Here is a 25,669-nt window from a genome sequence, read left to right as displayed (position 1 = left end):
TGCCTTCCAGCAGTGGCAGTCTACAATACATTGTATTTTGCACTACACTGTAGAGAACCTACTATTGATTTTATAAAATGATTTTTGAATTATAGTTTACAATGCAAAAGTCAAGTATCATGCTTCAATTGTGCTCTAAAGTGAAACATTTATTTCGAAATCTCCCCTATCATATAAAAAAAAAACATGCTATTGACTTTATATGCCTGGCCTTTCTGCTTGTGTGGTAATAAAAGTTCTTAAATGCTCTTGTAACGTTAGTCTGTATGAAACCTAACTTTGGTCAAAATCGCTGTTGCTTCTTTCATCAGATTTTTTTGATTATCAATTATCGATACTTATCAAAGACATTCCAATACAAACCATATCTAAGAACACTGCCACATACATAAAATACATTTATGTGAAATTTCATAAAAATCAGCCCAGCTGTTTCTGAGTCAATAGGGAACGAACTCACACGCACACAAAGTTCCTTTTATATATATTAGGTTGGTGCAAAAATAATCTTTTTTAACTTGAGGTTGAACATAAAAAAAACAACATTTTTGCACCAACCTAATAATAGATAAGAGAGATGTAAATTTGCAATATTTACACTCATAGCAAATTACATTTTCTGACAGGAAAATTAAAATTTATACTCCAAACTTACTCATAAGTAGGATATGAAAGGTGTCGGAGATTCTGATTGAATTTGTGTTAAGTCACAAGTTAGTATGAAGGGCAGGTTTGAAGTTTATATAAGTCATTATCAGACAGTGATGTTATACACAGCCTCTCGGCCCACTATCTTTATGAGCCACCTAGAAGGGAATTATTGAAAGAAAGTTCATAGGAGACAGTTTTCGGCCAGAGAAATTACTGAAAGGATAACTATAATATAGTTACAGTTTGAATCGTCTTTGCCCAGATCATTGTCTAAAAAAATTATGTTGTCTCACAGAATTCAATAAGCATAATCTGTTGTAATGTTAATATAGTTAGGATAGATAGATAAAAAAAAAAGACACCTTTCGCATTAATCTGTATGAATTATTCTTTAAAGAAGAAAAATATCAATTATTCTTTTTTAAAACAGCAAAAATAAATGAATAAAGGATTTTAAATTAAGAAAAAGGTTCTTCACTTTTTTGGTCCCTTTGACAAAAGGAGGGTGGACCTGTAAATTCACCCTTGTTCGTTCGTCTGTCTGCACTTTTCTCAATAACTACGCCTTAAAATTTTTTGAAATTTTTCACAAACATTAAACATGATATGAGTAAAAAAGTGACAGAACGGATTTTCTGGGAAAACTCCGGTTGTCCTGCTAGGGGTGCTTTTCAAGTTAAAGTGGCTAAAATTGACGCCTTGGATTTTTATACAATTTTCTAAACAGTTGTAACTAACTGATTTCTATAGAATTTTGTTTGTCTATACTTCACGATAACTCTTTGGTGTGTCCCAGGGGCTCTTTTAGGGCTAATGAAGACACTCAATTTTTAGAACGTTTTTTACCATATTTGTCCGAAATTTTCTGTGTATGTCTATTTAGCAGTTTTGCATGGTGCTTAATTCAAATTTAAATATGTTAAGGCCTTGAGGACTTTCGAGGCTAAATGGGAAAGCGGAGGCAAATGATGGACTTAAAAAAAAAATTTTTTTTTTATTCAATTTTCACTCCAAACAAGGCACAGTAGGGGGCTACTATTAGGGACATAAGTTTCAGGGGTATTATGACGGGAGATGAGTGGCAAGATGTCTCTTTACATTACACTTGAACTTCTGCATGTCAGTACAATTGGGAAAGCAGAATCCCGGAAGCGAATCTAGCAGTTCTGGGGAAGAAACTATTGGAGTAGAAGGCTTTCTTACACCTAGAGATCTCTGTGTAGGGGTGGGATTTAGCTGTTGTCGGGTTTGTGGGGGTGTTCATGTCGAGAGGGTACAAGTGCTTATAGTTCTTCAGAGCATTCACCATTAAAATACTTGTAGAGCAGGCAGAGGGATGTAACATTTCATCAATGGGACAGAGGATGAAGCCTAGATGACAATTCAGGACCCATCAGGTTGGCGATAAGTAGCTGATGCACCAGGCCAAATGTGAGAACAGTACTCCATACATGGGTGAATGATGGCCTTATAGAGGTACAGGATACTTTCAGGTGTAAGTAGTTTTCTAGCACGGTAGAGAGCCCACTTTCTTCGCAGCAGCCTTTGCAATGCTCTCAATGTATTTATTCCAGTTCATGTTCTCTGTAAACGTTAGGCCGAGGAGTTTAAAGGAAGTACTTTTGGGTAATATGTTCTTGACCATTTCTATTGGTGGTAGAGAAGGTTTCTTGTAATTATTGAAGGAAACAAGTTTAGTCTTGGCAGCACTGAATGTGACCATCCATTTTTGTCCACATTCCACTACAGATTGGAGGTCATCCTCAAGTGTTTCTGCCATTTCCTTAGATATGTGTTTGTTTGTTTTCCCCTCATGCCTGCTATAGAGTGTGGTGTCATCAGCAAATATACCCATCTCAGAAACAATTTTATCAGGGAGGTCATTTATCAATATCAAGAATAATAAAGGTCCAAGGATAGACCGCTGAGGTACTCCCACATTGTTTAGATGTACAACCATTTTTCTCTTACTTAAGAAGGATTTAATTACATTATGTATTCTTCCAGTGATACCATATGATCTAATTTTCTTTAGAAGACCATCATGCCATACCCTGTCAAAAGCCTTAGATATATCAAGGGTTACCGCTCTACCCTCCCCTGTTTTGTCCAGTGAACGGTATATACGTTCAGGGATTACAGTTAGGATATCTGCTGTGGAATGGGGTTGCCTAAATCCATATTGATTGTTGGTCAGGAGTTTAGCTGCTGTAAACTGATGGACTAGAGCTTGATTAATTAAGGACTCAAATATTTTGGCGAAAAGCGGGAGAAGGCTAATGGGGTGATAAATTAATGGGCAGTTCTTTCGCCAGAAGTCTTGAACCTCAGTGGAGCATTTTTTTAATAGCACAGCCAGGATAAGATCGGGTCCACATGCTTTGAGGTGTCTAGGTCTTTTATGATACCATGTACCTGAGAAGGGGTGATTTTCAAATCATTTTTTTGCATGATGCAGAACTTAAATTTACATATGTTAAAACTGCACCGTGTCTTCATTTTCACCAGGATTTGATGTCTCCTGAGGACTTTTGGGCCTAAATCGGGGGGAGAGGGACATAATTCTGAACTTTGTCATTTTTTTAATGCCTCGTTCACTGTGCATTCATGAGGGATCATGCATGCTTCACTTGTTTCTTGCAGAATTCATTTTACTGTTAGTATTGGAAAAGTGCGATAGGCAGCATTTTTAAAAACTCATTTTCACCCCAAACAAGGCATATTGGATCATAAGGAGCTACTATCTGGAATCATGTCTAGTAGGGGACTGTGGGGAGTTTTGCAGCGAGATGTCTGTTCTCATTACATTTAAAATTCTGCAAGTTAGTACAATTAAGGAAGCAGGAAACAGGGAGGGAATTCCAAAGTCTAGCAGCCCATGAGAAGAAACTATTAGAGTAGAATGCGTTCCAACATCTATGGACCTTAACAGTGAAGCGGTGAGATTTTGCTGCTTGTGGGGAGTATGTATGTTGAGGGGGACATAAGTGGTATTCCTCTTTAATAAATGGTGTTTCCATTTAAAAAAATTTAAATAGCTAATGTGGGATGGCAATTTTACATCCTCATTAATAATGAAATCGAAGGCAAATCCTAATAACATAGCTGCATCAACGATGGGTCACAACTGCAAATGATCAAAGTATGCCTGCATTCTTGACAGATCTATATTCCAACTGATCGCCACAACGACAAATGAAACATTGACATGTGGAACTTCTTTAACAGTAGGTATTCACTTCCTTCCTACCACAGGAAGATGTGACACAACATCAAAAGGTGGGGCAGAATCAGGCGAGCACCCCAAAAGGAGAACTCTGACCTTTTAAAAATTACCTGCGCAGCACTGTCAGCATCCTGGATAGCGCCGCCTCATGCAGTAAACAATAAACTTACTCTACCCAACAAACAGGACCTGACTTGGAAGGGTGGACCTCCAAAACCACACCCCACACCTTAGTCCGACAGATGCATAGTCATTTTCTTACCAGAAATGGCCAAGATTGTTAAATTGTGTCGAGGACGTATTCTTAACTGGTGTGAATGTAACCTGTTCAAGCTGTGCCAAGTAAGTATAAAAGTATTAGTCTATTATGATCTATGATGTAAAACACCAAAGATATTCAATTCGAATACTCTCATGTCATATCAAATAACATACTGTTGATTTTATATGCCTGATAAGCATCAGTATCCTTTGGTCAGCTAAAGAGGAGGGGTTTTTAGAACAGCAACCTCAGACTCCTCACCAAAATGCTAGTGCACAGAGCAGTATGCATCACAACACTTCTGTATGGATGTGAGTCTTGGGCAACCTATAGCCACCATTTGAGAAGTCTGGAGACCTTCCATAGAAGATGTTTCCAGAAGATCTTTGGCATCACAAGGATGAACAGAGTGCTACACATAGGTGTTGGGGAGAGCAGGCAGCTGCAATGTGGAGTTCATCATGATCCAATGCCAACTTAGGTGGCTGGGGCACATCATTGAATGCCCAGCCACAGACTATCATGTAGAATCCTCTATGGTCAATTATTCCAAGGCTGATGCAGTGCTGGTGGGCAGAGGAAGCATTTCAAAGACAACATCAAGAGATCTCTGAAGAGATGTTAAATAGACGCCTCTTCACTAGAGGAACTTGCTTCCTGCTGGAATCTCCGTTGCTCCCTATACTCACTAGGTGTGAACTATATTGAGGAGCAATGAATACAGAACTACACAATGAAACATGCAAAGAGGTATGCTCATCAGATCATCCTGCTCCACACAGCACTTCCTTCACATGCTCAATCTGTGACCGTACCTTTGGGTTCAGGATTGGACTATTTAAACATCAGCAGACTCACAAGACGACGACCGTCATCATCAGAAAACGATGGATAATCAAGAAAAAGAAGATACCGTGGAGCATCATAAATTGACTACGAGCGCCTCTACTTCGCTATTATTCGAGAGGATGCTTTGTTATTTCTCTTGGATTGCCAAGACAAGTTAGATATCTGATAAAACTTGCTGATGTCTTCAATAGTTATTATTTTTTTTTTTAATTTGGTGGTTATAAATAATTTACATGGACTTTTAAAAATGCAATATTCATAGCTTATCAAATGTTGAATTGTGTATTTGTTGAATAAATTTTATTACTATTAAATAAAATCATAATGGAAGATTTTCAATATTACAAAAAAAAAAAAAACAGAATTTGTAGAAATCGATACACAGTGAATCTTAAATTGTTAGTATTTTGTCTGATAAGTTTATTTTTTTTTATTATCCTATGAAATATGCATTTATCTTTACTAATAAATTTTGTTTTGAAGAGACCATAATCTTAAAGCTGACATACAATAATACTTTATGATCTTCTCTACTTATGATAATGAAGAATTTTGGATCCAATTTATTGGAATACAATCTAAATTAATAACTGCAAAAGTTGGGCCCATTTTTCGCACAAATGGTAAAATCAAAATCACTAATTTCAGATTAATTCAACCTTATGCTATAAATGTACCATCTTTTTATATATTGCTTATGTATATGCGATATCAGTCACAAGGTTGATTATTTTGCATATTGGTTTTATAAAATGGACATTTTATTAATTAACCCTGCATTAGTCCTATAGGATGTTTTGTCACCCTAATTTTGCTTAAGTGCTCATAATTCCTAGTTAGCAACTTATTTCTTTTCCTCCATCCCAGTACTCTTTGCACGTTTCATTGTATAGTTCTGTATTCATTGCTCCTCAATATAGTTCACACCTAGTGAGTATAGGGAGCAACGGAGATTCCAGCAGGAAGCATGTTCCTCTAGTGAAGAGGCGTCTATTTAACATCTCTTCAGAGATCTCTTGATGTTGTCTTTGAAATGCTCCCTCTGCCCACCAGCACTGCGTCAGCCTTGGAATAATTGACCATAGAGGATTCTACATGATAGTCTGTGGCTAGGCATTGAATAGCACACATGGTATGGTGCAGTTGTATCTCGGTTTTCCTTGGAGGTGAATAAGACTGAAAGATAATGTTTATGTAATGAACTCATATTCCTTTTTTTGCTATTTGAATTTATGGAAACATTTGAGAGCACACATCATTTTTCTTGCTATTTCAATTTACAGAAACGTTTTGTTCATCATCAATATTAATAAATAACACAAACTATCCTGTGGATATTTTTAAATAAATGTGATTTAAATCTAAGATTTTTTAATTTTTCCTTAGTTTTATAATTTATTTTATTGTATTATTTTATATTAATATCAACAAGAAACAAATAATTCAAACGGTTCAACAGGGACTGCAGATATATCCTGAACCAGCAGGATAAATATATTTTACAATAAATATTTTTGCATTGGAGTAGATAAACACCCCATGGGATTAACCATGTTTAGAGCAGCCAGGTGATTAATGCAAAATTATTTTAATTCAATTATTGTTTGGATTTTAATACAACAAATAGTTCTGTTTTGAAATGTGTCCTCAGCATTTCCATTCAAATGTTCCTTTCTTTATAGGGAAAATCTATTGCATCTATTTATAAAAACTGAAGTGAAAAGGCAAATTGATTTCTTCTTTGAATTGATTCATGTGTGTATCAAATTGTCTTTATCTAGCAATTAAAAATTAATTTTCAGATGGCTACATAGTTTATATATTATGTTATATATATATATATATATATATATATATATATATATATATATATATATAGAGAGAGAGAGAGAGAGAGAGAGAGAGAATAAATGACAAAAACTATATTCCAAAATCATGATGTTCACCATCTTATAATTTATTCCTTTAAATCAGTTGACATTTACAATTCTTGACAGTATGTGTTTCATAGCGCAAAATGAATCACTTAATTATTATATCAATCAATGAATCTATTATGCCCTTAACTCATCAGAAGAAATAGCAACAATCAATCTGTCATAAGGAAATGAAGTGTGATTTGACATGATTAAAATCCGAAAATTGGAAGAGTCAAGAATTGTAAAAGTCAACTGAATTAAAGGAATAAATTATAAGATGGTCATCATCATGAATTTTGGAATATAGTTTTTTGTCATTTATTCTCTATATTGCTCTGTAATTACACTGAGTTCCTTAAATAAGGATTGGTATATATAATAAGAAAATATATTTCTACAGAAAAAAAAAAAAAAAAAAAATATATATATATATATATATATATATATATATATATAGAGAGAGAGAGAGAGGGGGCGGGGCAGCATTCTTACCTTTAAACACATTTCATTAAATAATATAAACAATTCCTGTCATATAAGTTAGTTCTGATCCTTTCTAGTTTTCTGGCAAGAACTAATTGATGTAACTGCCATAGTTATTTTTTTACCCTACTTTCAAAACCACCTAGACCCTTCTTCAAGGATGATTAACAATAAAGATGTTAGAATATTTATAGACGTGATTCCCCACCCCCAGTAAATCACACGCTATTAACTATATTAATGAGTACCATGTTACTTTTAAAGGCGTTTAAGAATGTACATAGTTTCTATACTAAAATCCTTTATCCATGTGTGTTCAACTGTCTGGACAAGAGAATGGGAGTGGTAGAAAGGTGGGGAATGGTAGAAAGGTGGGGGAGCAGTAATAAAATTCTGAAACGAAAAAAAGGTTGTCTTCTTTACAAGATGGAAATTAAACAGTGTTTTAATAAAGCAACATTATTAGAATTAAGAAAGAACAGGTGAGAAAGAAGAAAAACAAGTTAAACATATTTTTTCATGAAAAAGAAAAGAAAAAGGCAAGCATGGCTTACAAGCACCAACCAAAAAATATATATATAAAAAAATTAAATTACAACAACAATAATAATAACAACAACTTGACCACTTGATAAAGAAGTTAGGTGAGGACAAAGAGAGAGAAAGAGAGAAAGGCGGGGACAAAGCGAAGGAGATACTGAATGCATCATAAAGATACTGTTAAATGCGTCTCGGACTCAGAATAATTAAAGAAAGGCCAGAACATTAATAATGGTGGCCCAGTTAGAAAATTGAATGAAAAAGCTTATTAAAAAAAACAAGAACAAACAATTATAAAAGTATTCTATTAAGTCAGATACTTATTAGTAGTAATGGTTATCTTGGTTAAGAACATTTAATTCTATACATTAAAGCAACAAAGTGGATAGTGTTGCTGTCACCAAAATGTGTTTTCTTTCTACATGATGCATATAATTTTTCCCGTTCTCTTTAAGTTGCATTTTTGTAAAGATTAGGACCAAACAACTACTTATAACTATAAAATAGACCTTAAATTAGACAGTCAAAAATATAGAGAATCCATTCTTGTTAAAATAGCAGAAATATAGATGGATAGATAGTAATTTGTGATTTAAGTAATTTAAAAAGTTAAGTAGAGCACAAGTCCTAACATCTGCAGTGATTTGGTTAAGCAGAGGAATATGGTAAGCAAGCAAGTCCTTCCTTTTCAAGTCCAACTGCTCAAAGAACAAATGTTTTGTACAAGCCATCATTCATCTGCTGTACTGACACTAACTTTTTCTTTAGTCCATAATTTGGTTGACTGGAAATGACTGGCAGTGAATACAAGTATATTTGGCCAGAATTATAAATCAAACAATATTATGTATGCAAATGATTATTTTTGTTAACCAACCACTGATGTTTTAACTAAATAAACCCTTTTTATTTGTCCTTTGCGAATGGACTGTTGATATTACAGAAATGTTGCGTCTTTGCTTGCAATCATTCTTTACACCCGATTTATTAGTGTGTAATATATTAATACAACTGCATTCTTTTACGATGTTATCAATAAGACTAATTTGTTTCAGATTCATGGGAGTGTATCATTACACTGGTGTTTCCTGAAAAATAATAGTTCCTTCAGAAAGGACGTTTCTTTTTTCTTTTTTTTGTTAAACTATGGGAGTCATTCCAAAAGTAAAAGTTCCTATTTTGTTTTTATAACTAAAAAAAGTTGAAAAGCTACAAAGATGGAAGTCATACAATTAAAACGAGAGACCATTTGTGCTCCGGAATTTATTTTTCTACAAAGTCATCTCCATTTTCAATGTACTTTTGTCAGCAATGAACGCTGTCTGTGCATGGGCGTCCAGAGCATACTTTGTTATACGAGGTTCATTCTAAAAGTAAAGCCTGCTATTTTTTTTTTTTTAACTCAAGTTAAAGAGCTATGAAAATGGGAGTAGTACAATTAAAACGATCGGCCTTTTGTGCTCCAGAATTTATTTTTCAATGTAGTCACCACCATTCTCAATGCCCAAAATTCCATGACGGGGTTTGCTTTCTGAGAGTCTCACACCATCAATATCTGCAACAGATGAAACTTTCAGTCATCATAGCAATGCAATTTACAATCCTCTCTGATCCATTAGGAGACATTACTCTTGGGAAGCCTCTCGTACCATAGCTTTTGAAATGCTGAAATGATGTCATGTTATTATTTTGTTTATTTTAAATATTATTATTATTATTACATATATTTTTTGTTTACAAAGATATTTGTTCATATAAAGTTAATTATTTTAACAAAGCTTTAAGATGCTACAATATTTTTTTGTTGTTGTCTAAATAATAAAACTTTGAAGTTTTAGCCGAGAACACATGCAAAAGGACTAATCTCCTTACATTAGAATATAAATACAGAAATCTATTGTTTGAAAAATTAATGAGAATGTTTTCTCTTTATTACTTATATTTTTCACTAATTGCATATTATTTTCTTCACAGAATTTTCTAAAAGCAAATTATCCCCTTCCCACAAAAATATTTTTCAACAATAAAAATTAAAAACTAGATTCTTGCATTAAAAATCTAAAAAGATGAAATGTTAAAAAGATAAAGAAATTTAGTAGAACGTGAATTTTGTGATATGTTTAAACACACACACACATATACACACAGAAATAGTCCCTTTCACTCTCTCTTTCGATACATATATATATATATATATATATATATATATATATATATATATATATATATATGACAGAGAGAGAGAGATAAAAGGAACACATCAAGTCACATGGCCATCAACGTTTCGTCTTTATTATAAGACTTCTTCTGGATGAATGAATTGAAGAAAATGAAATACTAGTACAATATTTGAAAATATATTTATTGTAATGAAAAGTATGACTTTTATTTTAGAACGAAAACAATTGCTGGAAATAAAATAAAAAGTTATAGCATTGTGAAAGACAGTAAGATTTTTTTAACATCATATAGCCGTTAATATATTAAAAATAACTTACCCTCTTTCACAATGCTCTAACCTTTTTTTGAATTTGCAACAACTTTTTTTCATTACGACAAATATATTTTCAAATACTGTACTAGTATTTCATTTTTTCAATTCATCTATCTAGAAGTCTTACAATAAAAACAAAATGTTGATGGACGTGTGACTTGGTTTGTTTCTTTTTTATCTCTCTATCTTGTTGGAATACTATTTCCATTATTCTCATCATTATATATATATATATATATATATATATATATATATATATATATATAATAGTGTTTCATGGTAAACAACTGATGATCCCTTGAAAAATAAATTATTGGTATTATAGTAAATTCGAGAGCGAATTGATGCAGTGATTGCAGGTGATTAAATGACTTACTGACTAGATGGTTTTCTAACGAATGATAAAAATATTTTTTTGTATAGTTTTAAAGGTTAAAAACTTCAAAGACTATATATATATATATATATATATATATATATGTGTGTGTGTGTGTGTATATATATATGTGCGTGTGTGTGTATATATATATATATATATACACGCACACAAACTTCATAAAACTCTCATAACCTTGAAATGATGAATACTTCATATGAATTTGAAGGTTTTAATTTACCCACTCCCTCCATTGAAAATTGATTTAATGTGTCGCAAACACAAATTGTTGCAATCAGGCATAAGTTTAAGATGAAAGAAAGAAACAAAAATTTAGTCTCATCAGTGAGTTAAAGTCTGGGTTAATCAGTTTGTCTACCATTTCATGATTTCCTTGAAAAGATACAGTGGTGAGACCCACAACACTTCTACCAAGTGCTATTTTTTTAGACAACATTTCGAACAGTACATAAACCATGATCAGAATCAATGATTTACCTCTTGCTACTTTCTAACCAGGTTCTACGTACTTGCACTTGAAACAGCATTCACCTAAGCTGAGCTGAGTCGGCTCTATTCATCCATACTCACCATGGCATTAACCTTGAAGGTTGACCAAGCCTGATGATTTGAAATTAACAATTAGGTGATCTCCAGTCACTCGGTATTTCAATTGTTAATTCTGTAAACATAAGAGTTCAGATTGGGTTGCAGGTCAGCTTCAATTGTCATAAACTGAGTTTTTGTTGTTCACTACATTGCGTTTTTCGATATTGTTAGGAATTGTTATGTATATGAACTCTCCCAGTGTCCCGGCAGAGGGCATGGCCCAGCCAGCACAGACATCTTGTGAGAGAGTTAATTTTGCAGCAGAAACATACTGACTTAACTTCAGTGATCTAATGAGAATCACTGTGTCAACAGGATTATGCCGTATTCAGTCTTATAATAAGCATTAATCGGTTGAAGGTAAAGATCGACTAAAAATGTTGATTATTTTCTTTAAGAAAAAAATAAATATTTATTGTCATCACAAAAAATATTTTAAAATAGTTCTTTTTTATATCCATATAGAATTTAAGATGCATACATAGATATTTGATATAAATATCAATGTTATCTTAACTTATGCTTAAGTACTGTCAGATGCAGCCTGCAAAACTCCACAATAACTTGCACGAATCAGTCCAGAGACAAGTAGCTACGAAATGCTAAGAATAATAATGATAGTAAGTGTCACATCAGTTTTTCTTCTACAAGACATGCTAAAAAGTGCTTTTTTTTCCTCCATGGATATAACTGCACCACATAAAACTATCTTCTCTTAATTAACACGATTACATATATACATATCTATTCTTGCGTATGTGGATTTGTGTGTTCTTTATATAATAGTATCCATATATTTTTTAAAGATAAATTATGAAACAGAATTTCAAAATTTGGGATGTAGAATTAACTGATCTTTGTTAATCATTCAAAAGATTAGTAATTAACACTGCTTAACGATGAGACAAATTTATTAACACAAACAGGAGAGTTGAATGCTTGCACTAATATGATGCTAGTTAAATAAACTTATGGTTTTAATAATAATAAAAAGAAAGACAAACAGCATTAATTATTATTAATAAGTAAAAAGAATTGAAACAATTAACAAGTGGCAGAAAAAAAAGAGAAAGTTGCATATTCACCTGGGTTGAGGTAGGGAGATTGTTGCTGACTAGGTGATGGCGGTGTTGATGACTGCTGTGCACGTGGGTCATTTGGTGCATACTTTGTTCCAGGAGGTACACCTACAACTGCCATGGCCTAAAAAAATAAATAAATAAAAATAAAAATGTTCATTTCGAATGCACCAATCATATCAAATAACATACTGTTGATTTTATATGCAACCATCACACACATAAAAGAAAGGAACTGTTACGCTCTCACGTATGAATACAGTAAACAGGCTGGAATGTTTGATAAAGCCTGTATATAAGGTTTTAGCCACAAAAATGTAAACAGTCTAGGATGCAGTTCCACAAGTAACCATCACTGTTGCCGTGGTCATTACATGTGCCAGACTGTCTATTTATAAAATTACATTATAAAACAGCATCGCCAAAAAATGCCACAGAACAGTCAGAGTTTTCTCTTCAATTTCGCAAGTTCGACATGTGCTTGAGTAAACTTTGTCTGCAGGAAACGTTAAAACTCTCGTCATGATTTTACATGCGATAGGCATGAACTTTAATACCCAGCGTGGAAATCTACCACATCGAGCGAGGATTTAAACTTTCTTTTAAACAATCTTATTTCGAACCACTGTTCTTATGAGAGGAACACACATACAGGTATTCACTTATATGGATTTATGGTCTGTTTTTCTCAAAAATAGCCACAAGGACTGTGTGGCACCCTTTTCTTTTTTTTACATAGGCATCAACACTTATCAAGGCGAAAAGGCCACTCGAGGATAAGGGTTAATTATTATTAAAAAAAAAAAAACTCAGTAATTTCCTCGACTGTTTTTTTTTTTTTTTGCGTTGAAAAGGATTTATTGTGTAAATCTTTTTTCAGCTTCTCTTTTCCGACTATTTATTACGTACAAAGTGGTAAAAAAAAAAAAAAATAGCAAATTTTTAACAAATAATTCTTATCAAAAGCCAGATAAGTTACTCTTCTACCTACACTATCAGAACGAAATTTTGGAAATCTTAAAACTGAATTTCATATGAAAACAATGGTATCTACATATTCCTCATATTTTAAGATGATTATATCCAAAAATTACGAAAATCAATAAAGTAAAAAATTATTTATTAAAGAAAATAGAATTTGAAGAAAACGATCATATTTGCTTATGTAAGACATAGGAGGGTTCAAAAGGGAGGTAATTTTCCGTTTCGATTTAATTAATAAAAACAAGATGGTCGCAAGTTTTCACCTGGTAACACCAAATTGTTTTTTTTTTTTTTTTTTTTTTAATTCAGTAATATTCAGGTAATTTCGACTGCATAATTTGGAAGCTAACATTGTAATTTATTAGAATTGACAAAAAAAAAAAATCAGTAGAAACCATTGGTTTTTATCTAAAAACTCCATTTATCGACTGCAAAATTTTGTCCTAATAGTGTAGAAGCGCCAGTTTTTAGTGATTTTACTCACTTTAAAACGTTTTAAAAATGGCCACTACTAGACACATTACGTACGCATTTTTTTTAAAAACCCTAGTCGCAATGTTTTATTTGTTTAATTGGTACTTGTACAGTTTAGTCAAGACATTAAAAAATGAAAATATCGAAAAAAGTTTAAATTGTATGTATCCGTTATGGAATGAAGTTCTCTGAAAAAAAATTTCACTTAATTTCATCAAGTAGTTTTTTTTTTACAGCGAAAAAACAATTTGTTATGATACCGAGCAAAATGTTCGATTTTTAGGAAGAAAAGCTAGTATTTAGAGATGGGGAGGGGTGTCAGCGCTTTAACTGGAGTTATCTCCCTTTGTCATTTCTAAAATTCAAACAATTTTTTTTTTAAATTCAGGATGGCCGCCTTCAACGCACTCTCATAAAAACGTGTTTTTCCACTGTAAAAAAAACAAAAAAAAAACTACTTGATGAAATTAAGTGAAATTTTTTCCGGAGAAATTTGTTCTATAACGAATACATACAATTTAAACTTTTTTCGATATTTTCATTTTTTAATGTCTTGACTGAACTGTACAAGTACCGTTTAATACAACTACTCGTTAAGTGTAACATATTTCGGTAAAAACAAAAACCCCAAAAAAAACAGTGGATTTTATTTATTTTAGGAGTCATAAAAACAAAGATTTAGGTAAAAAAATGTGATATAACTGCTTTTTTCTTTTTTAGCTCTTCTTCATACGTAAAAAAAAAAAAAAAAGTATTTTTTTTTTTTTTTTTTTTAGTTTACCGACCACTCGGCATTCACCTTTAATTTGTCGACTTTTACAGGTTTTCGGATATCTTGAGGGTAGAATTCAATTTTAGCGTTACAAATTCCAGAGAATTATTTGAGGATGGGCACTATTCTCAAACAAATTATTTTGCGCTACATAGTATTTTTTTGTTTAAAAAACTAACCATTGTAAGGGTAGAACAAAATATTGAAGCCAATTATTTTGTTTAACTTATTGCCATCATGTAAATTAAAAAATAAAAATATCCGCTTCTCTTCTTCTTCATAAAGTCATCCTTTAATCTGATTGGTCAATTTTCTTTTCTTTGAGAGTGACCTGCCCTAAGTTTATTTTATTCCATACAAATGTAAAATAAATGTTTTATTTTATTCTGTACATAAATATAGAGTGTGCTTTCGTAGGTGTGTCAGAAATTTCGTGAAAAATATTGAATAATTCCACCCCCTCTTTCCAAGCTTATAACTACTCGAAAAATGTAATTCAAGCCCTAATTTTTTTTCCAATTAAATGAGCAAGGACCAAGGTTTCATTAAAAAACAAACAAAAAAAAACTTAAAAAAAAAAAAGAAAAAAAAATTTTTTTTGTTTTAAATTTGAATATAATATTTATTGATCTTTTATCTTCAATTTGTGATATATAAAATTTGGTGAGTAAATTAATTATTTACTTTTTAATAGACACTTGAAAATGGGGTGGGGGCTGAATTAAAAAAAAAAAACGTTTGTCTAAAATATTATATTCGGTTTATTGAAAAGCGCATAAAATTTCACATTGACCCTGAAAATATCGTAAAAATTGAATCAATAGAAAAATTTTGATAGATTTTTAAAGTTTAAAAATTGAAAAATACTGAGCTCGTAAAATTCAATTAATTTCATTACTGTTTTTTTAAAAATAAAAATAAAATATTTCTATTACTTTTAAAACAATTTTAATAGTTTATTTTGGAAGTATACCCCATAAAGAAAATAAACAATCCACTTTTAAAAGAGAAATTTCGAGTTTTTTATATTTTATTCGCAGTTTCGTGTTAGGGGAGTCAAAAATTCTTACAAAAATTCTGATACACCTAGTGCTTTCATATTTAAATTTTTTTCCCCCCTCTGTGATTTATAGAATCTTAGTTTATTATTGGTTTATGGGGGAAAAAAGAAAAAAGCGATACGTAAAATGATGGTACAAGATGGCTGTTGATTTTGGATTTTTAGTCAATGTCAAGATTCTTTCCAACAAAAAAAAAAAAACCTTTTACAATGACGATTTTTATAGGTTTTCAGATATCGAAGGTGGAAAGAAAGTAAAAATTGTCCAAAAAATTATTACTATCAGGCCAGAAAGTGGGTATTCGTTTTACATTAAATTTATATTAGAAAAGTGACCCTCACATTTTGAAAAAGTAATTTCTTCATATCATGAAAACTATTTTCTGCACCACTTTTAAATATTATATTCATTTTCAGCAGCCCCAAAAACCTATAGAAGTCGTCATTGTAAAATGTTTTTGACTTGTGATGGGGGGGGGGGGTTAAATATTTAATTTTATTTCGTAAAATTAAATTTTACAAATAAAAAATGTGGCACAAGGCCGAAAAAGGGGGATGGGGTTAATATTGTCATAACTAACATAACGTTAACTTAACTAGACTCTTTTACCAAAATACCAGACTCACTCTGTGGACATCCTACTTAAAACCCGAAATTTACAATTATATATACATGATGTGGGAGGTTGGGGATAAAAATCTTATTTACAAAAATCGAATGAGAAATATACAATGACAAAATGTAGTAAGTAAAAGGAACCCCCTCACTAATAATTGTGGCAGATAAAAAAGTTTTGTCAGTCGAAACGATGTAGGTCCCACGAAAACTAACTTTTATTAAAACACCACAAAAATGGCCTACATCACTGGCAAAACAGTCTATCCGTCACCTAATGGGGCCGGGAGTGGGAATTATCGAACCAAAAACGGGGTAGAAAAAAAAAAAAAAAAAAAAACCGGGGGCGCTGGGACAGGGAAAACTAAGAAGGGGGATTGGGACGATGACAATATGCATACTCTAGCTAAGTTAAAAAGTGAACAAAAATGCCTAACTAGCCTACTCTAGGTGGTCCGATGTATGTCTACGTTAGTTCAGAACACCCAAAATTCTTAGAGCCTAAGTAGATTCAAAAATAGAACTTAAGATCATTCCACACAGTCACAAAACTTTCATGTCGTTGAAATTCACGGGAGCGAGTTTCACCTTCTCCAGCCTAATTCGCATTTTCAATCGATATTTGAAAACGAGAACAAGCTGGAGAGCAGTGAAGGTCTCATCTCCGTAAACCTCCTTCTGTCGCGTCGTCCAAATCACGCCTCTCATAACTGCTAGCAAACACAGAAAAACATAGCGTTCTTCTTTCTTCATGGTCGGTGCCCAGTTGCAGCACGGGGAAACCGAATCCAGCACAAAAACCGCCCGCTCAGCATGCGAACCGTGAAGCCTTCAACTAACTCACACAACGGTCGAACGATGGCGCAGTGGAAGAAAGCATGATAAAGGTCTTCCTCCCAATCTGCATCGGACACAATTAGGTGTCTCCGTAAAAACCACTGCGTAAAGTCTTTTGCCGACCCAGAGAGCATTTCATATTACCAGCCAGGTGAGTGATGCCTCGTAATTATCGAAGCAGCTCGACCCAGGCGCCCAAGGCCATATTAAGTGGCGCTCCTCCTTCGTAAAACCGAACTCCTCAATCTTTTTGTCTCGAACGGATCTCCTCACTAAGGCCCAATATAGCGCCTTGCGAGACAACCACCAATGCCTTAAAACTCTCAGGTGAAATAATAAGCGATAGCTTGTTGATATCAATGACCCTCAAGGGACTTCAAGCCGATTTTAAACCATTTACAACTGTTATAACTCAGAAAGACAAACCACTAAATTTCAGTGAATTTAAAGTGGCATTGCGCAGTTACGAAGAGACTAATCGTATGCTCATGGACAATAATAACTCCAGCAATCTTATGAAGTTCAAAAATGCTTCTCGAAAGCAGACACCACCAAATTACGCAACTCATCGCAACATATTCTCCAAAAGTAATTTTCTCAAGAAAAAGAATAAAATTATCTGCTATAATTGTGGACGACCCAACCACAAAAGTTTCCAATGTCGATATAAAAACTCTAAAATAGACTCCGTAAAAAACGTTGAGAACTTTGAGGAAGAACATACATTTCTATTCACATGTAACTTTGACAATACCACAAACGATAAAAACCTCCTTGTAGACTGTGGTGCTACAGTGCACGTTATCACCAAGGAATCTGATTTTATTAATTTTGATTCAAACTTTAATCCTCAAAGTCATTTTATCGAACTTGCTTACGGTAGTCAAATAAATGATATAGTCTTGAAAAAAGGAGATGCTAAAATATACCTAAAAAATAATAAAGGCGAAATCTGTAACTGTATTCTAAAGAATGCTCTGTTCATACCTACATTTAAGCAAGACATATTTTCCGTGCAGGCTGCAATTAAACAAGGCGCGAACAAACAATTTGGCCAAAATACATCAAAATTGACATACCCCAATGGAACTGTATTTGACATTAAAGAAAATGGCCGACTATACTATTTAAAAAGTATGGTTCCCTCAAAAACTGCCTGTCACAACTTGGAAACTTGGCATAAAATTCTAGGACACTGCAATACAGCTGATATTAAAAAATTACCGAATATAGTCGAAGGCATGAAAATAATACCTTCAGACGATCTCCCAAATTGTGATGTGTGTGCACAGGGGAAAATGACAAAAGATATAAGCTGAACACCAGACAAAAAAGCTACGAAAATTCTCTCACTTGTGCATTGTGACTTAGCCCGATGGGGAGAAACAATCTAAGGTACGTTTTGAACTTTATTGATGATTTTTCTGATGATTTTTCCGATTTAATTATGGTTTACTTTCTAAAAAGCAAATCCGACACTATCCTCGCCACTAAGAAATATTTAACTGATGTTGCCCCGTACGGTTCAGTAAAATGTATTCGCTCAGACAATGGGATTGAATTTACTAGTAAAGTCTTTGAACTTCTATTTAAAAAAAATTATTTTATTGGCTTATTTTTCTTTGTTCATTTATTTTTTATTTATTTATTTTTCTTTTCTTTTCTCAAGTGAAACCAAAATTGAATCCGAAAGGATTTTTTCATTATATCAAAAAAAAGGGGGGGGGGAGTGTAAAATGTTTTTGACTTGTGATGGGGGGTATGGGACAAATGGATTCGCCAATCATTTTTATAACCAACGGCTGTGCTAAACAACCAATCAAAACGTCGCAAAATTATTATAAAAATCGTCGAATTTTGGATTCAATCAGTTTGCCATTTGCTACGTCACGGACCGCATTTAATTCTTCACCGCCACCTTGGTTACTGATCTGAACTAAGCTGCAATGTTGGTTACTGATCTGAACTAAGCCGCCATCTTTGTTCAAGACAAATGTCTCAAAACTTAACAGAAAGGTTTTTGGGGGGAGTTGGAAAGAATCTTAACATTCACCGGATATTTTTCTTGACTCTGTTTCTCGGAGATAATATTCACCGAGAAACCATATGAAAACATATCTTGTGTTTATCAATTATCAAAGAAAAAAAGGGGGTTGGAAAGGGCAGAAACAATTGTATGCATAATGTTTTTTTTCTTTTGAAATATTTACTAATCATTATCATATTCGGTTTATCCTTTATTTTCAGATTGAAAAATAAAAAGTGATTTGTTTAATTTTTATCATCATATTCAATTTAACGTCTATTTTACAGGCTTCCATGTTGTACAATTTTTAACCGATTGATTTCCAAACTATCTGTCCTTCTTTATTTTAAGTTAATTTTTATCATCATTTTTATCATTCTCACCAATATTTTCCTTGGCTTCCCCTGTGAACTAAACCTGCAACCTTGATTGCTCTACATCTACTGACCCAAGAAGTCTCACCTATATTTTCTCATGTGACCATACCACACATGTCCTTATACTGTCTATTATGTCTCTCAGTTTTGTCCCTTAAACAGTTATCTCCCTTGGCCGGATATTTTTCTTATAGAGTTTTCCCTGACTCGACACCGGCAGATTGACCGGTGTTTTGTCCCCTAATTCTAGCTGCCTTTCTAGCCGCATACTTAATGTTATTTTTTATATTATTTCATTTTAACTACAAACTTTTTATGTTCTTTATCCTACGTGTTCGGCCTCCTTATTTCTAGCTGTCGTTGATTTCCTTACACATAAGACTCCCCGATTCAGCCCTTTTATAACTTCTCGTTCTGGACTTTCTCTCTTCATATTCTGAACAATGTTTTTTTTGTTTCTTTCAGTTTTTTACCGTATCTACCTTCAATAAACCTGTTTATGGGATTTCCTGTCTTCAGAGTTTTGATTGCTAGTACGCGTTTAATGCTAACTGTTTAAGGATCGTATGTTTCTTAACAAACGCATCCTGGGGACAGTATACTGTCCAAATTTGATCTTTATACATCATTAAAATTTTATCTTTATACGTCATTAGAACCAAGTCCGACATGAAAGTTTTAATTCATGTTTTTATCATCTTATAATTTAATTTTTAATATATATTAATTTAATTTAAAAAATAATTTAAATAAATAAAACATTTTTTAAAAATAATATTAAAAAATATCACAATATAGCAAAATATCCATGATATGAATGAGATATGTACGATTGAAAACTAATGTCGTAATGTCGCTAAAAATTGAGCATGATATAGCAAGGGACCATTATATTTACATAACAGTTTTATTGATGACATCCACGTGATGTTGCATGGATGCTTCATACTCAGAGGGGATTCTGCATAAATTCTGTTTGGCTTATGGATCAATTGTAACCAAATAAAATGCATGGAAAAGGGAAGTTGGGAGCAGCACACAAGTATAAGAAAGGAGAAATTGGAAGAAATGTACAATTGTAAGAAAAGGAAAGTTGGGGACAGAGTACAGGTGTAAGAAAAGGAAAGTTGGGAGCAGAGTACAGATATAAGAAATGGGGAATAGGGAGCAAAGAGCAGGTATAAGAAATAAGAAGTTGAGAGAAATGTACAAGTATAAGAAAGAACTTTGAGAAACGCACAGGTATTAGAAGGGAATAAGGGAAATTGGAAGAAAACTATAGCTATAAAATAACGGAAATTGGAAGCAGTGTACCACTGTAAGAAATTGCAAGAAAAATACTGCTGTAAGTAATGGTTATAAACATAGAATTGTAAGAAAAGATCAATTGGGAGCACCGTACAGATGTAAAGCTTGTTAATACTGACAAGGAGTAGTGTTACAACTCCCTTTCCTTTTAACCTTATCCAAAATGTTACTTGAAAATGTAATGTGTTATTCATTTGTGTATTACATCACTTAGAGGCATGGTCTTGTTTTCAATGAAACCAAACCTGTGTTAATTGTTGAAACATAGTATCTTAAAAGCTGGAAACAAGAGATGGAGTTAGCATCTTACTGCAGACTCAATTCGAAATTTCAAGACATATTAAAAAATATACAAATGATTTCCTTTGGCATATTAATTCACTTTTTTTATGACAAAACAATACCCAGTGTATGCAATTCATCGAATATTGCTAGCTTGTAAAAGAATAATAATAAAAAAAAAAAATTAAAATAACCTATAATCATGTACATTTCTCCATCTCTCCCAACCCCTGGCCCAATCTAATAATATTAAACCATGTTATGTTCTAGTTTACTTTTAACTGTTTGCACAGTTTTTATCTTTATCCTTTCTTCTGCTGTTGACTTCTTTTTGACAATCACCATATTTTTTTCTCCTCTTTTTCAACACATTTAAAAACACTAGTCATAACGTCATTTATTTAAACATAAATTTTCTATTCTCTATCTTTACCTATTATTATCAATGGTCTAGTATTATTAGAATGGGCTAGAGAAATGGAGAAAACAGTTATAATTTATTTGGCCTGTCTGTAATTGTATGATTTTCTTTACATAAATGTTTGTATTTCAGAATTTTTTAGATCAAGCTCGATAATTTGTATTATTTGGACTAGTGTTTTCATCTTGGATATTATTCTCATAACATTTTGGCTGATATAACGTCCATCCTTCTTCCGATGTATCTTGTCGAACTTGGGAATTTGTACAGAATTTCAAATGGAACCTTTTATTTAATCCATGGAGGCAGCTGCTTTCATTCTGTCAGCCATGTTAACCATGATAGAAGTGTTAAGTAATTTGTAATTATATTCTCAGTATTGCCTTCACTGAAGATGAACAAGATCTCCAGTTATGCTACAGCTGGAAATGTCTTCTCAATTATTAAATCCTTTCTCTCTGATAGGTTATGTGGCAGCACATCAAAGGCTGTAAACGACCAAGTTCTCTCTAATCCTCTCTCCTTTGATCTTGAGCATGTGGTACAATGCAAAAAGAAGTGGCTGGTTACTTTTAATGCATCTAAAACCAAACTTCTATTTTTACATCATCAATGCTCTGATCTCCATCTGGCATCAATTTAAATGAATGGCTCTCATCTTGGCAAGGCTCCATGTTTTGACAAGCTTCTGGGCTCCTGATCTGAAATGGAACACGTACATCAAATCCGTTGCCAAAGTCGCTAGAAAAATGTTGGGATCCTTCTATTGATCCAGTAGATATCTCACTGCCGATGCAATTCTACCTATATAAGAGCCAGGTACGTCTAAGGATGGAGTATTGTTGCCACATCTGAGCAAGAGCTGCTAGAAAGACTTATCCTGCCTTGACAGAATTCAAAATAGACTTTGTAGCCTCATAGAGGATGTCCTTTTTTCTTCCCTGCAATCTCTTTCTCACAGAAGAGACATGGTGAGTTTGTCTCTGCTTTATCGTTATTTTCATGCCAAGTGCTCATCTGAGCTCCAATCTATGATCCCCTCACCAAGCTTTCATGAGAAATACTCATCTAGCTGAAAACACTATCAATAATTTCCCCCACTCTTTATCTGTGCCTCAACTTAAATGTAGATACCATGAACAAAGCTTCTTTCTTAGAACTACAAACCTGTGGAACTGTCTTCTATTTGCCTACTTTCCAGCTGACTACAATATGGTCGTCTTCAAGACCAACATAAACAAATTCTTGATGAGCCGTTCCCTTAAGTAATCCAATTTATAAAATGTACACTACTAACGATTACTATATTGTTCCATTGACCACTGTACACTCTTTAACCTTATCCTCAAGTGGCCTCTGGGCTTTGATAAGTGGTGACTCCTATGTAAAAAAAAAATGAACCTTCAACTTTCAGAAGATTGTTATTTAGAGCTGATTACTATTAAGGAAATTTTCTACAAATTCCAGAATTTGACAAGAAGGTTGAAGGTTACATCAGTTGCAATGCTGTGAGAATAGCATCCAAGATAAGAACAGTAATCCATAAATCTTTTAAGCGTTCGAGAGAAATCAATAAGTTATTTGCTCCATCTTTAACTGTACAAACTTCATTTTATTTAATCCCTGTAGGGAAATATTTTAAAAGTAGATTTGAAAACTTGTTTTTTTTTTTTTTTTTTTTTTTTTTAGTAATATTAAAAAAAAGTGAAATATGTTTGTATAATTATGAATTTAAATCGGAAATAACATTCAAATTTATAATCTTAACAAAAATGTTAAAAGCGCAAAACCCCAATAAAAAGCGAAGTAGCACTAAAAGAAAGAGAACCGCGAAAAATGAGTTTTGTTGTATTGAATCATTATACGTACGTACTCTTGCTAGAAGAAGTATATTGAACAAAAAACAAAAAAATTACTTTAAACAAATTTGAAAATGTATACAAAGAATTTTTTTTTTAATTGAGAAAGAAAACAAACAAAAATCCGAAATTAAAAACAAACTAAAATGAAATAATAAACCGGCAGTTACTTTTTTTTTTCATACTTTTTTGTTCCATAAAATTATTTTTTGTTTTAATTTTTGCTTTGAATTCTTTCTTTGTAAAAATACATTAAATAACAAAACTAGTAATTTATGCAAATATTAAAAAAATATAACTTCCTGGTATGTAAGTAATATCATTAATAGTATTAATGAAGTAATTGTAATAATTATATTATAACTCTTTTACAATCATAATTAAATGCTAATTAAATAACCGACCCAAAGATTTGTAAATATTTTAAAAAATTCCCTGCGCCAAGATTTTCCCCATTATTTTTCTGCATGACTTTTTTTCAGCAAATGTTAATTTTTTTTTAATAATAAGAGAAACAAGTGTGAAAATGATTAAAAAATTTTAAATCTATCATTTTTTATATATTACTAGCTGATGTACCTGGCATTGCCCAGTATTAAACATAACATTAAATTTAAAAAAAAATGAAGTAAAAAAAACAAAAAAACAAAAAACGGAAATAAATTGAGATGTCCGCATGTGAGTATTATGTTTTTTCTAAACAATTCACTTTTTGTAAGTAAAAAAAATAAAAATACTCCAGTTGAGATCGAAACCAAAGCCTAATGACAGTAAATCAAGTACAATAACCATTAGGTCAGCTTGCCACGTTCGTTAAATAGTGTTTTCAAACCTACTTATTCTTAACATAAAGAAGCTATCAAATGAATGATTCATGCATGAGCAGTCATGAAACAGTTGACAAACAGATAAAAATCTGATGACCCTCAAGTATCAATTTTTCAAATTTGACCCAATAGCAACCCTTTTTTTCCGGATGAAAACTGATTAAGTTTTCCACATATCTGAATATCCTAAATACCAAATTTCAAGTTTGTAGATCAAAAATTCGTTTAGTATATAGGTTGAGAAGTATTCTCTTTTATCAACATATAGATTAGAAGAATACTTGTCCTAGGACGAGTAAAAAGAATTTCCTTGAGCAGAACAGATTTGCACCACTTTGTCACATTCTGAAGATTAAAATCCAGATATAATTATACTTGACCTTAAGTTTAGAAATCATATTCAAATTTTGACCTGAAACCATTACATAATTTTGATTTTAGTAAAATTTAAGGCTTAATCAGAAATTAAATTCAAGGAATCTTGTTTAGTTAGTTGGTATCTAATGATTATGGATCGAATTTAATGTAAATCTTAAATATTAGAATTCTCTAAATAGAAAATAGTGTCCATATTTTATCCCTTAAACCATTTCAAATACTCCAAAGAAACTAAAATTTGGAAAATATTTATTAATTGATATCTAATACGTATAAGTAAAATTTCAAAAATTGGATATCTTTAAATTTACACTTCCTTTTTTACCACCTTTACATGAGATTAAATTAAACTAAACATCTACGTAATTATGAAACTCTGTGGACAATCCGACCGCCCTTGCTTACATCTTGTCTATCAAAAACATTGTCATGGAAACCAGCTTGCATTAAATAAAATTCACACTCCTTTCCACAGTGCAACCATATTGAGTACAAAAAAACTTCAGGCTTTGCTTAACTTGTAGACATAGTTTCAATCATGAAACTGTTTTCTTATGTTTTGGTTTCGATTCTAGTTGATGGCAATGAAATAATTAAAAAAAATTTTTTTTTATATCATAACTATATATTTAGTACGATATAATATGAAATAATTGACTTTATAATAACTACAAAATCTGTGTAAACTTAAATATTATATTTAAGTGTATTTTATGACCGGGCAACACTGGGCGCCTCTGCTAGTAGCCTATATTACTCACCCTTAAGCAAAGCAGCCCAAAATTCATAATAATTGGTGAATTAATTTAAGAGTAAATTTTATACATACAAATAGATAAACATACATTACAAAAAATATGAATAAAATTAAACAATTAATTGATGGTTGAACTATTAAAGGTTTTCATAAGTCCATAAAAAGAAATGTTGGACAAAAATTTGTTATAGCTACAAAGGATT

General features: G+C 32.3%; 1 protein-coding gene across 16 annotated transcripts in view; it reads right to left on the bottom strand.

Moving 5' to 3' along the window:
* The window catches only part of LOC145303601 (muscle calcium channel subunit alpha-1-like), a 1,244,232-nt gene that overhangs the window by 55,236 nt on the left and 1,163,327 nt on the right, over positions 1 to 25,669 (bottom strand). For all 16 annotated transcript variants that reach the window (XM_080145164.1, XM_080145154.1, XM_080145170.1 and 13 more), the window contains one exon: positions 12,495 to 12,612. In XM_080145164.1, coding sequence (XP_080001290.1) covers positions 12,495 to 12,612 — 118 coding nt within the window. The remainder of the gene's footprint in view (positions 1 to 12,494; positions 12,613 to 25,669) is intronic.

The sequence above is a fragment of the Euprymna scolopes genome, chromosome 19 (assembly GCF_053919585.1).
Source record: "Euprymna scolopes isolate OS-2025 chromosome 19, ASM5391958v1, whole genome shotgun sequence".
Taxonomy (NCBI): domain Eukaryota; kingdom Metazoa; phylum Mollusca; class Cephalopoda; order Sepiida; family Sepiolidae; genus Euprymna; species Euprymna scolopes.
This window is presented reverse-complemented; position numbering and strand designations above follow the sequence as displayed.